This window comes from Bombina bombina, chromosome 4 (assembly GCF_027579735.1).
Source record: "Bombina bombina isolate aBomBom1 chromosome 4, aBomBom1.pri, whole genome shotgun sequence".
Taxonomy (NCBI): domain Eukaryota; kingdom Metazoa; phylum Chordata; class Amphibia; order Anura; family Bombinatoridae; genus Bombina; species Bombina bombina.
The window spans coordinates 35,713,226-35,730,675 of NC_069502.1; the positions used below are offsets into that span (position 1 = coordinate 35,713,226).

Genomic DNA, 17,450 nt, shown 5'->3' on the forward strand with positions numbered 1-17,450 from the left:
CACATCTTGGGTAATCATTATCCCATACGTCACTAGCTCATGGACTCTTGCTAATTACATGAAAGAAAACATAATTTATGTAAGAACTTACCTGATAAATTCATTTCTTTCATATTAGCAAGAGTCCATGAGGCCCGCCCTTTTTTGGGGTGGTTATGATTTTTGTATAAAGCACAATTATTCCAATTCCTTATCTTTCGCACTTTTTTATCACCCCACTTCTTGGCTATTCGTTAAACTGAATTGTGGGTGTGGTGAGGGGTGTATTTGTGGGCATTTTGAGGTTTGGGAAACTTTGCCCCTCCTGGTGGGAATGTATATCCCATACGTCACTAGCTCATGGACTCTTGCTAATATGAAAGAAATGAATTTATCAGGTAAGTTCTTACATAAATTATGTTTTTCTGCCAAAGTTTATTTAGATGAAAATTGGGCTAGAGTTTGATGTAAAGATTGTTAATTAACTAATCTAAATAAGTAACAGTAATTTTTGGGTTGACTGCCCCTTTAAGACCAGACCTTCTGTCTCAAGGACCGTTTTTCCATCAAGATCTCAAATCATTGAATTTGAAGGTATGGAAATTAAACGCTTAGTGCTTAGTCATAGAGGTTTCTCTGATACTATGTTACAGGCTCGTAAATCTGTTTCTAGGATGATTTATTGTCGAGTTTGGAAGACTTATATTTCATGGTGTTCTTCTCATAAATTCTCCTGGCATTCTCTTAGAATTCCTAGAATTCCATATAATTTTACAGTTTCTTCTGGATGGTTTGGATAAAGGTTTGTCTTCAAGTTCCTTGAAGGGACAAAACTCAGCTCTTTCCGTTTTATTTCACAGAAAGATTGCTAAGCTTCCTGATATTCACTGTTTTGTTCAGGCTTTTGTCCGTATCAAGCCTGTCATTAAATCAATCTCTCCTCCTTGGAGTCTTAATTTGGTTTTGAAAGCCTTACAGGCTCCTCCTTTTGAGCCTATGCATTCTTTGGATATTTAACTACTTTCTTGGAAAGTGTTGTTCCTTTTGGCTATTTCTTCTGCTAGAAGAGTTTCTGAATTTATCTGTTCTTTCTTGTGAGTCACCTTTTCTGATTTTTCATCAAGATAAGGCAGTTTTGCTGACTTCATTTAAATTTTTACCTAAAGTTGTGAATTCTAACAACATTAATAAGGAAATTGTTGTCCCCTCTTTGTGTCCTAATCCTAAGAATTCTTTGGAGAGATCCTTACATTCTCTGGATGGGGTGAGAGCTTTGAAATATTATGTTGAAGCTACTAAAGATTTCAGGAAGACTTCTAGTCTATTTGTTGTCTTTTCCGGTTCTAGGAAAGGTCAGAAAGCTTCAGCCATTTCCTTGTCATCTTGGTTAAAGCTTTTGATTCATAAGGCTTATGTGGAGTCGGGTCAGGCCCCCCTCAGAGAATTACAGCTCATTCTACTAGATCAGTCTCCTCTTCGTGGACTTTTAAGAATGAAGCTTGATCAGATTTGCAAAGCAGCGACTTGGTCTTTTTTGCATACATTTACTAAATTCTACCGTTTTTATGTATTTGCTTCTTCTGAAGCAGTTTTTGGTAGAAAAGTTCTTCAGGCAGCTATTTCAGTTTGATTCTTCTGCTTATGTTTTAAGTTTTTTCTTTTCAATTATGAGAAAAACTTATTTTTTGGTTGTGGATTTAATTTTTTCAGCGGAAAATGGCTGTTTTTATTTTATCCCTCCCTCTCTAGTGACTCTTCTGTGGAGTTCCACATCTTGGGTATTACTATCCCATACGTCACTAGCTCATGGAGTCTTGCCAATTACATGAATGAAAACATAATTTATGTAAGAACTTACCTGATAAATTCATTTCTTTCATATTGGCAAGAGTCCATGAGACCCACCCTTTTTATGGTGGTTATGTTTTTTTGTATAAAGCACAATTATATTTCCAGTAAATTTTTTGATGCTTTTTACTCCTTTTTTTCTATCACCCCACTACTTGGCTATTTGTTAAACTGAATTGTGGGTGTGGTGAGGGGTGTATTTATAGGCATTTTGAGGTTTGGGAAACTTTGCCCCTCCTGGTAGGATTGTATATCCCATACGTCACTAGCTCATGGACTCTTGCCAATATGAAAGAAATTAATTTATCAGGTAATTTCTTGCATAAATTATGTTTTTTTGGCTTTTACTCCTTAAAGGGACACTAAACCCACATTTTTTTCTTTCACGATTCAGAGAGGATGCAATTTTAATCAACTTTCTAATTTACTCCTATTATGAATTTTTCTTCTTTTTCTTGGTATCTTTATTTGAAAAAGCAGGAATGTAAGGTTAGGAGCCGGACCATTTTTGGTTCAGTACCTGGGTAGCGCTTGCTGATTGGTGGCTAAATGTAGCCACCAAGCAGCAAGTGCTACCCAGGTCTGAACCAAAAATGGGCCGGCTCCTAAGCTTACATTTCTACTTTTTCAAATAAAGATACCAAGAGAACGAAGAAAGATTGATAATAGGAGTAAATTAGAAAGTTGATTAAAATAAAATGTTCTATCTGAATCATGAAAGAAAAAAAAAATGGGTTTTGTATCCCTTTAAAGGGACAGTCTACCATAGAATTGTTATTGTTTTAAAAGATAGACAATCCCTTTATTACCCATTCCCCAGTTTTGCATAACCAACACAGTTATATTAATATACTTTTTACCTCTGTGATTACCTTGTATCTAGGAACCTTCTTCCAGCCCCCTGATCACATGACTGTGACTGTTTATTATCTATTGTCTTGTATTTAGCATTGTATTGTGCTAGATCTTAAATACCCCCCCTGTGCCTGAACACAGTGTTATCTATATGGCCCACGTGTACTTTCTGTCTCTTTGTGTTGAAAAGAGATTTAAAAAGCCTGTGATAAGAGGCAGCCCTCAAAGGCTTAGAAATTAGCATATGAGCCTACCTAGGTTTAGTTTAAACTAAGAATACCAAGAGAAAAAAGCAAATTTGATGATAAAAGTAAATTGGAAAGTTGATTAAAATTAAAAGTCCTATCTGAATAATGAAAGTTTAATTTATACTAGACTGTCCCTTTAAGCACCTTGCTATTCGTAAAACGGATGTATATGTGAGGTGGGAGGGGTATTTATAGGCTTTTGAGGTTTGGGAAACATTGCCTCCTTCTTGTAAGAATGTATATCCCATATGTAACAGCTCATGGACTCTCGCCACCATGAAAGAAATTAATTTATCAGGTAAGCACTTGCATAAATAGTTTTTCCCAATTTGAAACCACAAACTATTATATTCTTTGTGCATCTTAAACGTAGTTCAGAAATTTATATTTTTCTATTTTACAATGTGTGTAAACATCTTGCTTTCATTTTTTTATTGTTAAAGGGACATGAAACCCCACATTTTTTATTTTATCAATTAAATGCCTTGTTGCCCCTGAACTTACCTAGGTATGCATTTCAACAAACGACACCATAAAAACTAAGCAAATTTTTTAATAGAAGTACATTGGAAAGTTGATTAAAATTGTATGTTTTATCTGAACCATGAAAGAAAACACCTGGGTTTCATGTCCCTTTTTTAATACATTTTGTTTCATGTTTATTAAAGCATGTTGGAGTAATTTTTCCCTTTTTACTTTGTTACAGAACCGATACCAGAGGTGTCAACCTTAACAGACAGTATCTTAATCCAGATTTTGAGTTGCATCCATCTGTTTATGGTGTTAAATCTGTTCTCCTGTACCATCATGTTCATAATCGTGTTTGCCTAAATGAACCTGACGCAAGGAACGCTGAGCCTCAAATGAACTCCAAACCCCCTTATTCCTCCAATACTTCTAACCATTCCCTAAATGAGACCTCACTGTCTTCTGAGGATTCCTTGTCTGACCTTGAGAAAAAAAATAACCTCCTGAACATTATAGAGAGAGAGGTTCCTTATATCTCCTCCTCGCTGGATATAATGCAGCCAGCGAAGGCTTCAACAAAAACTGATCCTAGCATGAAGGAAGAGGATGTGTGGATCTTGGGTCCAGGGGGGGATGGTGGACAGGAAAATCTGTGGAACAGTTTCTTACAGTCAGACTCCTCACAGAACATTCCCCCTCAGGAGAGTGGCATCGCATTTTACGTGGACTTGCACGGTCACGCCTCAAAAAGAGGCTGTTTCATGTATGGAAACTATTTTACCCAAGAGAACGACCAGGTGAGCTTTTGTCACAAACTCCATAAACATTTTTCTATGGTATCGTGGTTACATTTGACCTGAGTAGATGAGCCTTAAAGGGACATTAAACATAATGATGACTATTGGTTACTCACTCTAATTGGTAGTTTTGCACCAACTTGGGGTTGGTAGAAACTTCCCGTAAGTCTTCATCTTCTTCCTCTGTATGAACCTAAACCTTCCTTCTGGGATTCTATTTGGGTTTTCTCCGCTCCTGTCTAATGTGTGGTAGAGAAGGTCTGCTGTTCTCTCTAGCCTGAAATGCTGCTTCTGCATTTTGTATTCTGGCCTTTATATAGCAGTCCACTGACACTTAAACATTTCCCTAATGAATAAAATAACAGAAAATAGAATATAACAATGTGTTTATATCACAATAACAAACAACAAGTATTTCTATATATATCACGGTGCCTATGTGCTCAAATATAGCTTTACCACAAAAAAAATGATGTCCTGTTCTGTTGCCTGGTGGGGATGTGCGTTTATAAGGAAATAAAAGTGCATGTGCTCCAGACATTAAAACAAAGGTAACCTAGCGTGACAGCACAACTGACGTATATAGAGTTAGTACAAAGGCATTGGTCACATGTATGGGTGCTTCATTAGTGCTATATAGAGTGAGTAATATGTAGATTGTTGTGCTAAATGTAATTATGTTCATTTTTGTGACAAAAGGGACTGAGCAACTCTAGTCATAAGGCCGAATCTTTAGTATAGCATTGTTAGATAATATCACACTCTGATGTTTAGTGTATGGTCATGTGGGAAGATCTGCAAGGAGACATTTTCACTTATTTATATATATATGTTACGGGTAAAGTCAGAAATCCGGGTAATCGGGATTACCCAAGCAGCTCTGGGTAAAGCCTGATGTAGTGTAATATCCCCATCTACACTATTTTTTTTTGCCTCTGCCTGGGGGTTCAGGGAAGGTGCCCCGCTGATCCTCTGGCATCCACGTCAAGTTAACCTTGGGGAATGAGGTTTACAAGCGGGGCTTCACTCCCCTTGAACCCTCCAGATGGAGGCAAAAAAGATAGTAAAGATGTGGGAATTACAGTGCATCGTATATATGTTTGATGCAGTGACTCAATGCACTCTGAGTAGATTTATGATGTTACTTTGGGCTTTACCCAATTTCTGACCTTTCCCGCAACATATATATATATATATATATATATATATATATATATATATATATATACACACACTGTTTGTATATACATATATATATATATATATATATATACACTGTATGTATGTATGTATGTATGTATGTATGTATGTATATATATATATATATATATATATATATATATATATATATATATATATATATATATACACACACACTGTGTATATATATATGTGTGTGTGTGTGTGTGTATATGTATATATATGTGTGTGTGTGTACATATGTATTTATTTGTGTATTTACAGACATATAAATAAATAAATATATATATATATATATATATATATATATATTTCTTCTGTTAAGTGTGATCAGTCCACGGGTCATCATTACTTCTGGGATATTAACTGCTCCCCTACAGGAAGTGCAAGAGGATTCACCCAGCAGAGCTGCATATAGCTCCTCCCCTCTACGTCACTCCCAGTCATTCTCTTGCACCCAGCAACTAGATAGGTCGTGTGAGAGGACTATGGTGATTATACTTAGTTTTATATCTTCAATCAAAAGTTTGTTATTTTAAAATAGCACCGGAGTGTGTTATTACCTCTCTGGCAGAGTTTGAGGAAGAATCTACCAGAGTTTTGCTATGATTTTAGCCGGAGTAGTTAAGATCATATTGCTGTTCTCGGCCATCTGAGGAGTGAGGTAAACTTCAGATCAGGGGACAGCGGGCAGATGAATCTGCATAGAGGTATGTAGCAGTTTTTATTTTCTGACAATGGAATTGATGAGAAAATCCTGCCATACCGATATAATGTCATGTATGTATACTTTACACTTCAGTATTCTGGGAGAATGGTACTTCACTAGAATTACACTGTAAGAAAGACATAAAGCTGTTTAATAACTAGAGATTATGTTTAACGTTTTTGCTGGAATGTAAAATCGTTTTCATTTGCTGAGGTACTGAGTGAATAAATGTTTGGGCACCATTTTTCCACTTGGCAGTTGCTTAAATCTGTTTTTTCTGTCAGTTTCTGTTCTCCCTCACTGCTGTGTGTGTGGGGGAGGGGCGCTTTTACTATGCATCAAATATTTCAGTCAGCAACTCATTGTATTCCTTGCATGATCTGGTTCATCTCTACAGAGCTCAGGGGTCTTCAAAACTTATTTTGAGGGAGGTAATTTCTCTCAGCAGAGCTGTGAGAATTATAGTTTGACTGAAATAAAAACTTTTATTCTGTAATTTGTTTCCTGCTTTCAGAAATTGTTATCTTTGCTAATGGGATTAAACCTTTGCTAAAGTTGTGTTGTTTACAAGGATTGAGGCTGTAACTGTTTCAATTTATTAATTTTTAACTGTCATAGATCTTCTGTGCTTCTTAAAGGCACAGTACGTTTTAATATTATTCTATTTGAATTGTATTTCCAAGTTGCAAGTTTATTTGCTAGTGTGTTAAACATGTCTGATTCAGAAGATGATACCTGTGTCATTTGTTGCAATGCCAAAGTGGAGCCCAATAGAAATTTATGTACTAACTGTATTGATGCTACTTTAAATAAAAATCAATCTGTACAAATTGAACAAATTTCACCAAACAACGAGGGGAGAGTTATGCCGACTAACTCGCCTCACGTGTCAGTACCTACATCTCCCGCTCAGAGGGAGGTGCGTGATATTGTAGCGCAGAGTACAGCTGGGCGGCCATTACAAATCACATTACAGGATATGGCTACTGTTATGACTGAAGTTTTGGCTAAATTACCAGAACTAAAAGGTAAGCGTGATCACTCTGGGGTGAGAACAGAGTGCGCTGATAATATTAGGGCCATGTCAGACACTGCGTCACAGGTGGCAGAACATGAGGACGGAGAACTTCATTCTGTGGGTGACGGTTCTGATCCAAACAGACTGGATTCAGATATTTCAAATTTTAAATTTAAACTGGAAAACCTCCGTGTATTACTAGGGGAGGTGTTAGCGGCTCTGAATGATTGTAACACAGTTGCAATACCAGAGAAAATGTGTAGGTTGGATAAATATTTTGCGGTACCGACGAGTACTGAGGTTTTTCCTATACCTAAGAGACTTACTGAAATTGTTACTAAGGAGTGGGATAGACCCGGTGTGCCGTTCTCACCCCCTCCGATATTTAGAAAAATGTTTCCAATAGACGCCACCACAAGGGACTTATGGCAAACGGTCCCTAAGGTGGAGGGAGCAGTTTCTACTTTAGCTAAGCGTACCACTATCCCGGTGGAGGATAGCTGTGCTTTTTCAGATCCAATGGATAAAAAGTTAGAGGGTTACCTTAAGAAAATGTTTGTTCAACAAGGTTTTATATTGCAACCCCTTGCATGCATTGCGCCGATCACGGCTGCAGCGGCATTCTGGATTGAGTCTCTGGAAGAGAACATTGGTTCAGCTACTCTGGACGACATTACGGACAGGCTTAGAGTCCTTAAACTAGCTAATTCATTCATTTCGGAGGCCGTAGTACATCTTACTAAACTTACGGCGAAGAATTCAGGATTCGCCATTCAGGCACGCAGGGCGCTGTGGCTAAAATCCTGGTCAGCTGATGTTACTTCTAAGTCTAAATTGCTTAATATACCTTTCAAAGGGCAGACCTTATTCGGGCCCGGGTTGAAAGAGATTATCGCTGACATTACAGGAGGTAAAGGCCATGCCCTGCCTCAGGACAAAGCCAAAGCCAAGACTAGACAGTCTAGTTTTCGTTCCTTTCGTAATTTCAAAGCAGGAGCAGCATCAACTTCCTCTGCACCAAAACAGGAAGGAGCTGTTGCTCGCTACAGACAAGGCTGGAAACCTAACCAGTCCTGGAACAAGGGCAAGCAGACTAGGAAACCTGCTGCTGCCCCCAAAACAGCATGAATTGAGGGCCCCCGATCCGGGATCGGATCTAGTGGGGGGCAGACTTTCTCTCTTCGCCCAGGCTTGGGCAAGAGATGTTCAGGATCCCTGGGCGCTAGAGATAATATCTCAGGGATACCTTCTGGACTTCAAATACTCTCCTCCAAGAGAGAGATTTCATCTGTCAAGATTGTCAACAATCCAGACAAAGAAAGAGGCTTTTCTACGCTGCGTACAAGAGCTCTTGTTAATGGGAGTAATCCATCCAGTTCCACGATCGGAACAGGGACAGGGGTTTTACTCAAATCTGTTTGTGGTTCCCAAAAAAGAGGGAACTTTCAGACCAATCCTGGACTTAAAGATCCTAAACAAATTCCTAAGATTTCCATCGTTCAAGATGGAGACTATTCGGACAATTTTACCTATGATCCAAGAGGGTCAGTACATGACCACTGTAGATTTAAAAGATGCTTACCTGCACATACCGATTCACAAAGATCATTACCGGTACCTAAGGTTTGCCTTCCTAGACAGGCATTACCAGTTTGTGGCTCTTCCATTCGGATTGGCTACAGCGCCAAGAATCTTCACAAAGGTTCTGGGTGCTCTTCTGGCGGTACTAAGACCGCGGGGAATCTCGGTAGCTCCATACCTAGACGACATTCTGATACAAGCTTCAAGCTTTCAAACTGCCAAATCTCATACAGAGTTAGTGCTGGCATTTCTAAGGTCACATGGATGGAAGGTGAACGAAAAGAAAAGTTCACTCGTTCCACTCACAAGAGTTCCCTTCCTGGGGACTCTTATAGATTCTGTAGAAATGAAGATTTACCTGACAGAGGACAGGCTATCAAGACTTCAAAGTGCTTGCCGCACTCTTCATTCCATTCAACACCCGTCAGTGGCTCAATATATGGAGGTAATCGGCTTAATGGTAGCGGCAATGGACATAGTACCCTTTGCACGCTTACACCTCAGACCACTGCAACTGTGCATGCTAGGTCAGTGGAATGGGGATTACTCAGACTTATCCCCTTCTCTGAATCTGGATCAAGAGACCAGAAATTCTCTTCTATGGTGGCTTTCTCGGCCACACCTGTCCAGGGGGATGCCATTCAGCAGACCAGACTGGACAATTGTAACAACAGACGCCAGCCTTCTAGGTTGGGGTGCCGTCTGGAATTCCCTGAAGGCTCAGGGACTATGGAGTCAGGAGGAGAGTCTCCTGCCAATAAACATTCTGGAATTGAGAGCAGTTCTCAATGCCCTCCTGGCTTGGCCCCAGTTGACAACTCGGGGGTTCATCAGGTTTCAGTCGGACAACATCACGACTGTAGCTTACATCAACCATCAGGGAGGGACAAGAAGCTCCCTAGCTATGATGGAAGTATCAAAGATAATTTGCCACCTGTCAGCAATCCACATCCCGGGAGTGGAGAACTGGGAGGCGGATTTCTTAAGTCGTCAGACTTTTCATCCGGGGGAGTGGGAACTTCATCCGGAGGTCTTTGCCCAAATACTTCGACGTTGGGGCAAACCAGAGATAGATCTCATGGCGTCTCGACAGAACGCCAAGCTTCCTCGTTACGGGTCCAGATCCAGGGATCCAGGAGCAGTCCTGATAGATGCTCTGACAGCACCTTGGGACTTCAGGATGGCTTACGTGTTTCCACCCTTCCCGTTGCTTCCTCGATTGATAGCCAGAATCAAACAAGAGAGAGCATCAGTGATTCTAATAGCACCTGCGTGGCCACGCAGGACTTGGTATGCAGACCTGGTGGACATGTCATCCTGTCCGCCTTGGTCTCTACCTCTGAAACAGGACCTTCTGATACAGGGTCCCTTCAAACATCAAAATCTAACTTCTCTGAAGCTGACTGCTTGGAAATTGAACGCTTAATTTTATCAAGACGTGGGTTTTCTGAGTCAGTTATTGATACCTTAATACAGGCTAGGAAACCTGTTACCAGAAAAATTTACCATAAGATATGGCGTAAATACCTATATTGGTGTGAATCCAAAGGTTACTCTTGGAGTAAGGTTAGGATTCCTAGGATATTGTCTTTTCTACAAGAAGGTTTAGAAAAGGGTTTATCTGCTAGTTCATTAAAGGGACAGATCTCAGCTCTGTCCATTCTGTTACACAAACGTCTGTCAGAAGTTCCTGACGTCCAGGCTTTTTGTCAGGCTTTGGCCAGGATTAAGCCTGTGTTTAAAACTGTTGCTCCACCATGGAGTTTAAACCTTGTTCTTAATGTTTTACAGGGCGTTCCGTTTGAACCCCTTCATTCCATTGATATAAAGTTGTTATCTTGGAAAGTTCTATTTTTAATGGCTATTTCCTCGGCTCGAAGAGTCTCTGAATTATCAGCCTTACATTGTGATTCTCCTTATTTGATTTTTCATTCGGATAAGGTAGTCCTGCGTACTAAACCTGGGTTCTTACCTAAGGTAGTTACTAACAGGAATATCAATCAAGAGATTGTTGTTCCTTCTTTATGCCCAAATCCTTCTTCAAAGAAGGAACGTCTACTGCACAACCTGGATGTAGTCCGGGCTCTAAAATTTTACTTGCAGGCAACTAAGGAATTCCGACAAACGTCTTCTCTGTTTGTCATTTACTCTGGGCAGAGGAGAGGTCAAAAAGCTTCCGCTACCTCTCTTTCTTTTTGGCTTCGTAGCATAATTCGTTTAGCTTATGAGACTGCTGGACAGCAGCCCCCTGAAAGAATTACAGCTCATTCTACTAGAGCTGTGGCTTCCACTTGGGCCTTCAAGAATGAGGCCTCTGTTGAACAGATTTGCAAGGCTGCAACTTGGTCTTCGCTTCATACTTTTTCCAAATTTTACAAATTTGACACCTTTGCTTCATCGGAGGCTATTTTTGGGAGAAAGGTTCTTCAGGCAGTGGTTCCTTCTGTATAAAGAGTCTGCCTATCCCTCCCGTCATCCGTGTACTTTTGCTTTGGTATTGGTATCCCAGAAGTAATGATGACCCGTGGACTGATCACACTTAACAGAAGAAAACATAATTTATGCTTACCTGATAAATTCCTTTCTTCTGTAGTGTGATCAGTCCACGGCCCGCCCTGTTTTTAAGGCAGGTAAATATTTTTTAATTTATACTCCAGTCACCACTTCACCCTTGGCTTTTCCTTTCTCGTTGGTCCTTGGTCGAATGACTGGGAGTGACGTAGAGGGGAGGAGCTATATGCAGCTCTGCTGGGTGAATCCTCTTGCACTTCCTGTAGGGGAGCAGTTAATATCCCAGAAGTAATGATGACCCGTGGACTGATCACACTACAGAAGAAAGGAATTTATCAGGTAAGCATAAATTATGTTATATATATATATATATATATATATTGGATATAAAAAGTCTACACACCCCTGTTAAAATGTCAGGTTTCTGTGATGTAAAAAAATTAGACAAATATAAATCATTTCAGAACCTTTTCCACCTTTAACGTGACCTATAAACTCATCAATTGAAAAACACACTGAAATGTTTTAGGTAGAGGGAAGAAAAAATATAAAAATGAAATATGGTTGCATAAGTGTGCACACCCTTAAACTAATACTTTGTTGAAGCACCTTTTGATTTTGCTACAGCACTCAGTCTTTTTGGGTATGAGTCTATCAGCATGGCACATTTTGACTTGGCAAGATTTGCCCACTCTTATTTGCAAAAACACTCCAAATCTGTCAGATTGCGAGGGCATCTCCTGTCCACAGCCCTCTTCAGATCACCCCACAGATTTCCAATCGGATTTAGGTCTGGGCTCTGGCTGGGCCATTCCAAAACTTTAATCTTCTTCTGGTGAAGCCATTCGTTTGTTGATTTGGATGTCATGCTGAAAGATGAAGTTCCTCTTCATGTTCAGCTTTCTAGCAGAAGCCTGAAGGTTTTGTGCCAATATTGACTGGTATTTGGAACTGTTCATAATTCCCTCTAGCTTAACTAAGGCCCCAGTTCCAACTGAAGAAAAACAACCCCAAAGCATGATGCTGCCACCACCATGTTTCACTGTGGGTATGGTGTTCTTTTGGTGATATGCAGTGTTGTTTTTGCGCCAAACATATCTTTTGGAATTATTGCCAAAAAGTTCAACCTTGGTTTCATCAGACCATAACACCTTTTCCCACATGCTTTTGGGAGACTTCACATATGTTATTGCAAAATGTAGCCTGGCTTGGATGTTTTTCTTCGTAAGAAAAGGCTTTCGTCTTGCCACTCTACCCCATAGCCCAGACATATGAAGAATATGTGAGATTGTTGTCACATGTACCACACAGCCAGTACTTGCTAAATATTCCTGCAGCTCCTTTAATGTTGCTGTAGGCCTATTGGTAGCCTCCCAGACCAGTTTTCTTCTCGTCTTTTTTTCTTCAATTTTGGAGGGACGTCCAGTTCTTGGTAATGTCACTGTTGTGCCATATTTTCTCCACTTGATGATGACTGTCTTCACTGTATTCCATGGTATATCTAATGCCTTGGAAATTCTTTTGTACCCTTCTCCTGACTGATACCTTTTAACAATGAGATCCCTCTGATGCTTTGGAAGCTCTCTGTGGACCATGGCTTTTGCTGTAGGATGGGACTAAGAAAATTTCAGGAAAGACCAACTAGAGCAGCTGAACTTTATTTGGAGTTAAACAGAGGCACTTTAAATGATGGCAGGTGTATGCTGACTCCTATTTAACATGATTTTGAATGTGATTGCTTAATTCTGAACACAGCTACATCCCCTGTTACATCCCCACATTATTTTAGTTTTTTTTGTTTTCTTCCTTCCACCTAAAAGATTTCAGTTTGTTTTTCAGTTGAGTTGTACAGTTTATTGGTCACATTAAAGGTGGAAAAAGTTCTGAAATGATTTATCTTTGTCTCATTTTTTTACATCACAGAAACCTTACATTTTAACAGGGGTGTGTAGACTTTTTATATCCACTGAATGTGCTTTGGAGCCCTTTGCAGTCAAGTAGCTAAAAACATGTAAAATCATATTTATGCAATATCCATATTCAATAACGGTTTTAACTATCTATTTACTGTAAATATTTCACATTCCAATGTTCTGCACATAGCAGAATATCCTAGGCATACAAAACAGAGGACGCTTTATGTACAAATTAGTAAAATAATGACCATCAACAGTTAAAGATACATATAGAGTACTCTCAAATTGTTACATCACTCTATTGTGCTGTTGTGGGCGTTCTGGAGACTCACAGTCCTCCAGCTCACTGGGTCCCGGCTTCCTCCAAAGAGGCCAGCAGACAAAATTCAAATTAGGCACCAAGGTTTATATATAAAAAAACGTATGTTTAATAAAAACAAATTTGCTCAAAAACAAGGGGCTAAAATAATCCCAATATGTCCCAATATGCTGCAACGCGTTTCTCTGCTAACCAAGCAGTTTTTTTATACGTGTTTTTTATATATATATATATATATATATATATATATATATATATATATATATATATATATATATATATATATATATATATATAAACATCGGTGCCTTATTTGAATTTCGTCTGCTGGACTCTTTGGAGGAAGCTGTTAGCTGGGACCCAGTGAGCCGGAGCATTGTGGGTCTCCAGAACGCCCCCAACAGCACAATAGAGTGCTGTCACAATTTGTGAGTACCCTATGAATCTTTACCTCTTGATGGTCATTATGTCACTGATTTGCACATGAAGCGCCCCCTGATATTTAACATCTTATGTGGACATTGTGGGACATTGAACCCACAGATAAGTTTATTGGGATTATACAAGAATTGCATTCTAAACTCTGTATTTATAGGAATATAAGAACAACGATTTTCAAATCAGCCGATTAACATAGCATAATAAGCTGAGTGTTTGATTATTGTATAATTTGATCCCAGATATTAGCACCCCCTAGAGGAACTTTAATTCCTGATTTGTAACATAGCAGAATATGTTCTATGTATTTATAAATAGATTTCTTTCCTAAGACATGGAGAGTCCACAACGTCATTCCAATTACTAGTGGGATATTTAACTCTTGGCCAGCAGGAGGAGACAAAGAGCACCCCAGCAAAGTTGTTAAGTGAACTTCCCTTACCCATGATCCCCATCATTCTCTTTGCCTCTGTCAATGGAGGTTGTGTGAAGATGGTGTCTGAAGATATTTAATCCTTTTATGGGTACTTTTCCTTGCAAGCAAGGATTAGGGGCTATGCTGTGTCCATGTCAGTCTCTTTAGTAAGAGTAATGGTGGCTTTTAGCAGTTAGAAGGCGGCGAGGTTGCCTTTGCTTTACTTCTAACATTATTGCTACCCCTGTTATAGAAAGCCAGAGTTAGTTATTCTGTTCTTTCTTTTTCTGCCCAGGTCCCTGTCAGTTGTGTGATGAAGCTGGCTAAACCTGGAGGTGCTGTATCTGCTATACAGCAGAGACCCTGGAGGGTAAGTCCTTTTGTATTTCATAATACAGAGCAAGCTACGCAAGGACTGTGATATCAGTGTCCCAGTGGAACCTGCTTCCCTCAGATGGGGTATATATTATTTTAATAATATCCGCAGGTTTCGGATATTTTGCGGCAGAGCAGCTGCCTGGGTTACAATCTACCAGTACCTATGATTGTCGCTTATTTTGACTTATGAAGGATCAGAGTTAAATGAGACCCAGTCTTTTTGGAGTACGGGGTTTGTGCTAGAAGCCTATACCTGATGCAATGTATTTAGCTTGGTGGCTGCAATATTCCCCCATACTCCTATACCTTCCCGGTCCGTATTTACAGTACTCCCCTTTAATATAAGGGATTATGTTATGTGTGTCCAAATTTACATTTGAGGGTAATGGGACAGTATTCGGAAAGGTTTAAACCCTGATCACAGAATTAGGGTTCAGTGTTCACCATATTTTACATCCGTTAGGATATTGTAACTTTGTTCATTACCAGATTCCTAGTGTGTCATAGGAGTTATTTTTTTTTAAGAATTTTTTGATGGACTAGAGCGTTAACTTTGAAAATCAAACCAGCTCTCTATGTGTTTGCTGTTTTTTTTGTGACAAAGGAAACAATAAGCGCTGCAGCAGCAGTCTGCTTTTTCGCATGCTTGTCTGTCTTTATAGCTGACATAGTCTGGCAGTATGTGTGATAAGGTTATGGTTAGGACTGCAATACACTATAGCATTTTTGCCAAATGAGGGACCTTGCCGTCTCCGGAAGGTGCCATCTTGGTGTAATTATATGTGGGCTGCTGTTTATTTTTGGGGAGTTGCTTCTCCTTTGTTGTCATTGTTCTTTCATGCTGTGTTTCGCGCTTCAACTTAGACCTTGAAAATGGTGCGCCCCTGTGGAGGGTTTCTCCAGGGGATCAGTGTTAGAATTACAATCCCGTATCAAATGCTTTTAATATTTCCTTCTTAATATAATGAGAGTCCACGGCTTCATTCCTTACTGTTGGGAAATACTGAACCTGGCCACCAGGAGGAGGCAAAGACACCCCAGCCAAAGGCGTAAATACCTCTCCCATTTCCCCTATTCCCCCAGTCATTCTTTGCCTATCGTCCCCAGAATATTTTGGAGTTGTTCCTCAGGAGGGATATATGCCTTTCGTTATGGAACTGGAGTTTTAAGTAGTCTTGTCAGCCTCTCAGTGAGACCATTGATGGAATTTAGAGTCTGTAGATGCAGGTAGAGTCTTCCTACGAACCCATCCAGACTGCCTGCTAACAGCTCCTTAAGCAACCAGTGTTGACGAGTTTCACTGTCTGCTTTCTTCACTCAGGTCCATGTCAGGAGCGATGCTACAAGACTGTCACACTTGAGAGGCTGTGTTTCTTTTCCACATTATGGATTCTGGTAAGATTGTTACAATTTTTACTAATGTTGAAACTGCTGAAGACAGGGTCACAGTGTGACTCTTTTTATAGAATCGTGGGTTAATATCTCCTGAGGGAGGTTATTAAACAGTGGGGATTAATCAAATGTGTTTTCTTTGATTTATGCTGATTTATGTGTGAGATTTATTTGGGCTCATAGACTGTTGTTATGCGGTAACGGAACATACAGGTGTTTCTTTTTTATGACACGATGAGTCCACGGATCATCTTAATTACTAAAGGGATATTCACCTCCTGGTCAGCAGGAGGCGGCAAAGAGCACCACAGCAGAGCTGTTAAATAGCTCCTCCCTTCCCTTCCACTCCAGTCATTCTCTTTGCCTACGTTAGTGATAGGAAGTGGTAAAGTGAGGTGTTGGATTAGATTCTTCAATCAAGAGTTTATTATTTTTAAAGTAGTACAAGATTGTGCTGCTTTGTCCTAGGGTGTAGCCGTAGTCCATATCAGTCTCTTCAGTAGAGCATTGGTGGCTTTTGAGCAATGGGAACTTGTGGGACATAATTCTCACTGCGCCTCCCATATCTTGATGCTGCCCTGTTTATGAATGTCTGAGGGAGAAAAATACTCAGTACTTTTTATTTCCACAGGCCAATGTGAAGGAGAGGACTTCACAAGCCGGGTGAGCTGCCTTACTGCCGGGCAGATTTCTAAGGTAGGTGTTAATTTTCATGTCTGGGGTATGTACACAGAAAGATTGGCACTTTATTTCATACATGGACACAAGAGGACATTATCCCTAGGAGGGATAGGTCATAGGGCAGTTTCTGCAGGCACTGGGGACGTGGAGGTAATGGCTCTTATATTTGTGTTTGGGGCATACAGTTTATGTCAGTATAAAACTACTCCCATATTTATATTTGGTGGCTGTTAACAACTCCCAACGGCTTTATTGTATTTCAAACAGCTGACTGGGAGGTTAGATTTGTCAATGCTTTTGTTTCTATCCTGTTTGGTGCAATGACTACTCCCGACAGCTTTATTTACATATTCTAGCCGACCGGGAGTTCTTAGCACTAATGGAGCCCGCCATGATGGAAGTTATTTTTCAGCGGCACTTTCTTTTCTAAAGTTTTAGCCGCCTGGGAAGTGTATTTGGATACGCCCACGATGGGCGGAGCTAATCTACACAGCATTCTGGCACGCTGTGTTTATAGCCCTTATCCGATACAGAGCGATGGTGGGTCTCCTCTGTTGCATTATGTCACGCAGCAGAGAGGCTTCACATTCCGTTTTTTAAAACTTTATTAGAACCGGATGGGTATTATGTTTGTTTTTCATGAATCTCTCATCCGGTGGCAAACACCTCAGCAGGACTTGGCTGATGTTTGGGGAAG

General features: G+C 39.9%; 1 protein-coding gene across 1 annotated transcript in view; it reads left to right on the forward strand.

Annotated features, from left to right (window-relative positions):
* Nucleotides 1-17,450, forward strand: part of LOC128656825 (cytosolic carboxypeptidase-like protein 5) — a 602,149-nt gene that overhangs the window by 124,027 nt on the left and 460,672 nt on the right. Inside the window, exon 6 of the mRNA XM_053710990.1 lies at nt 3,637-4,195. Coding sequence (XP_053566965.1) covers nt 3,637-4,195 — 559 coding nt within the window. The remainder of the gene's footprint in view (nt 1-3,636; nt 4,196-17,450) is intronic.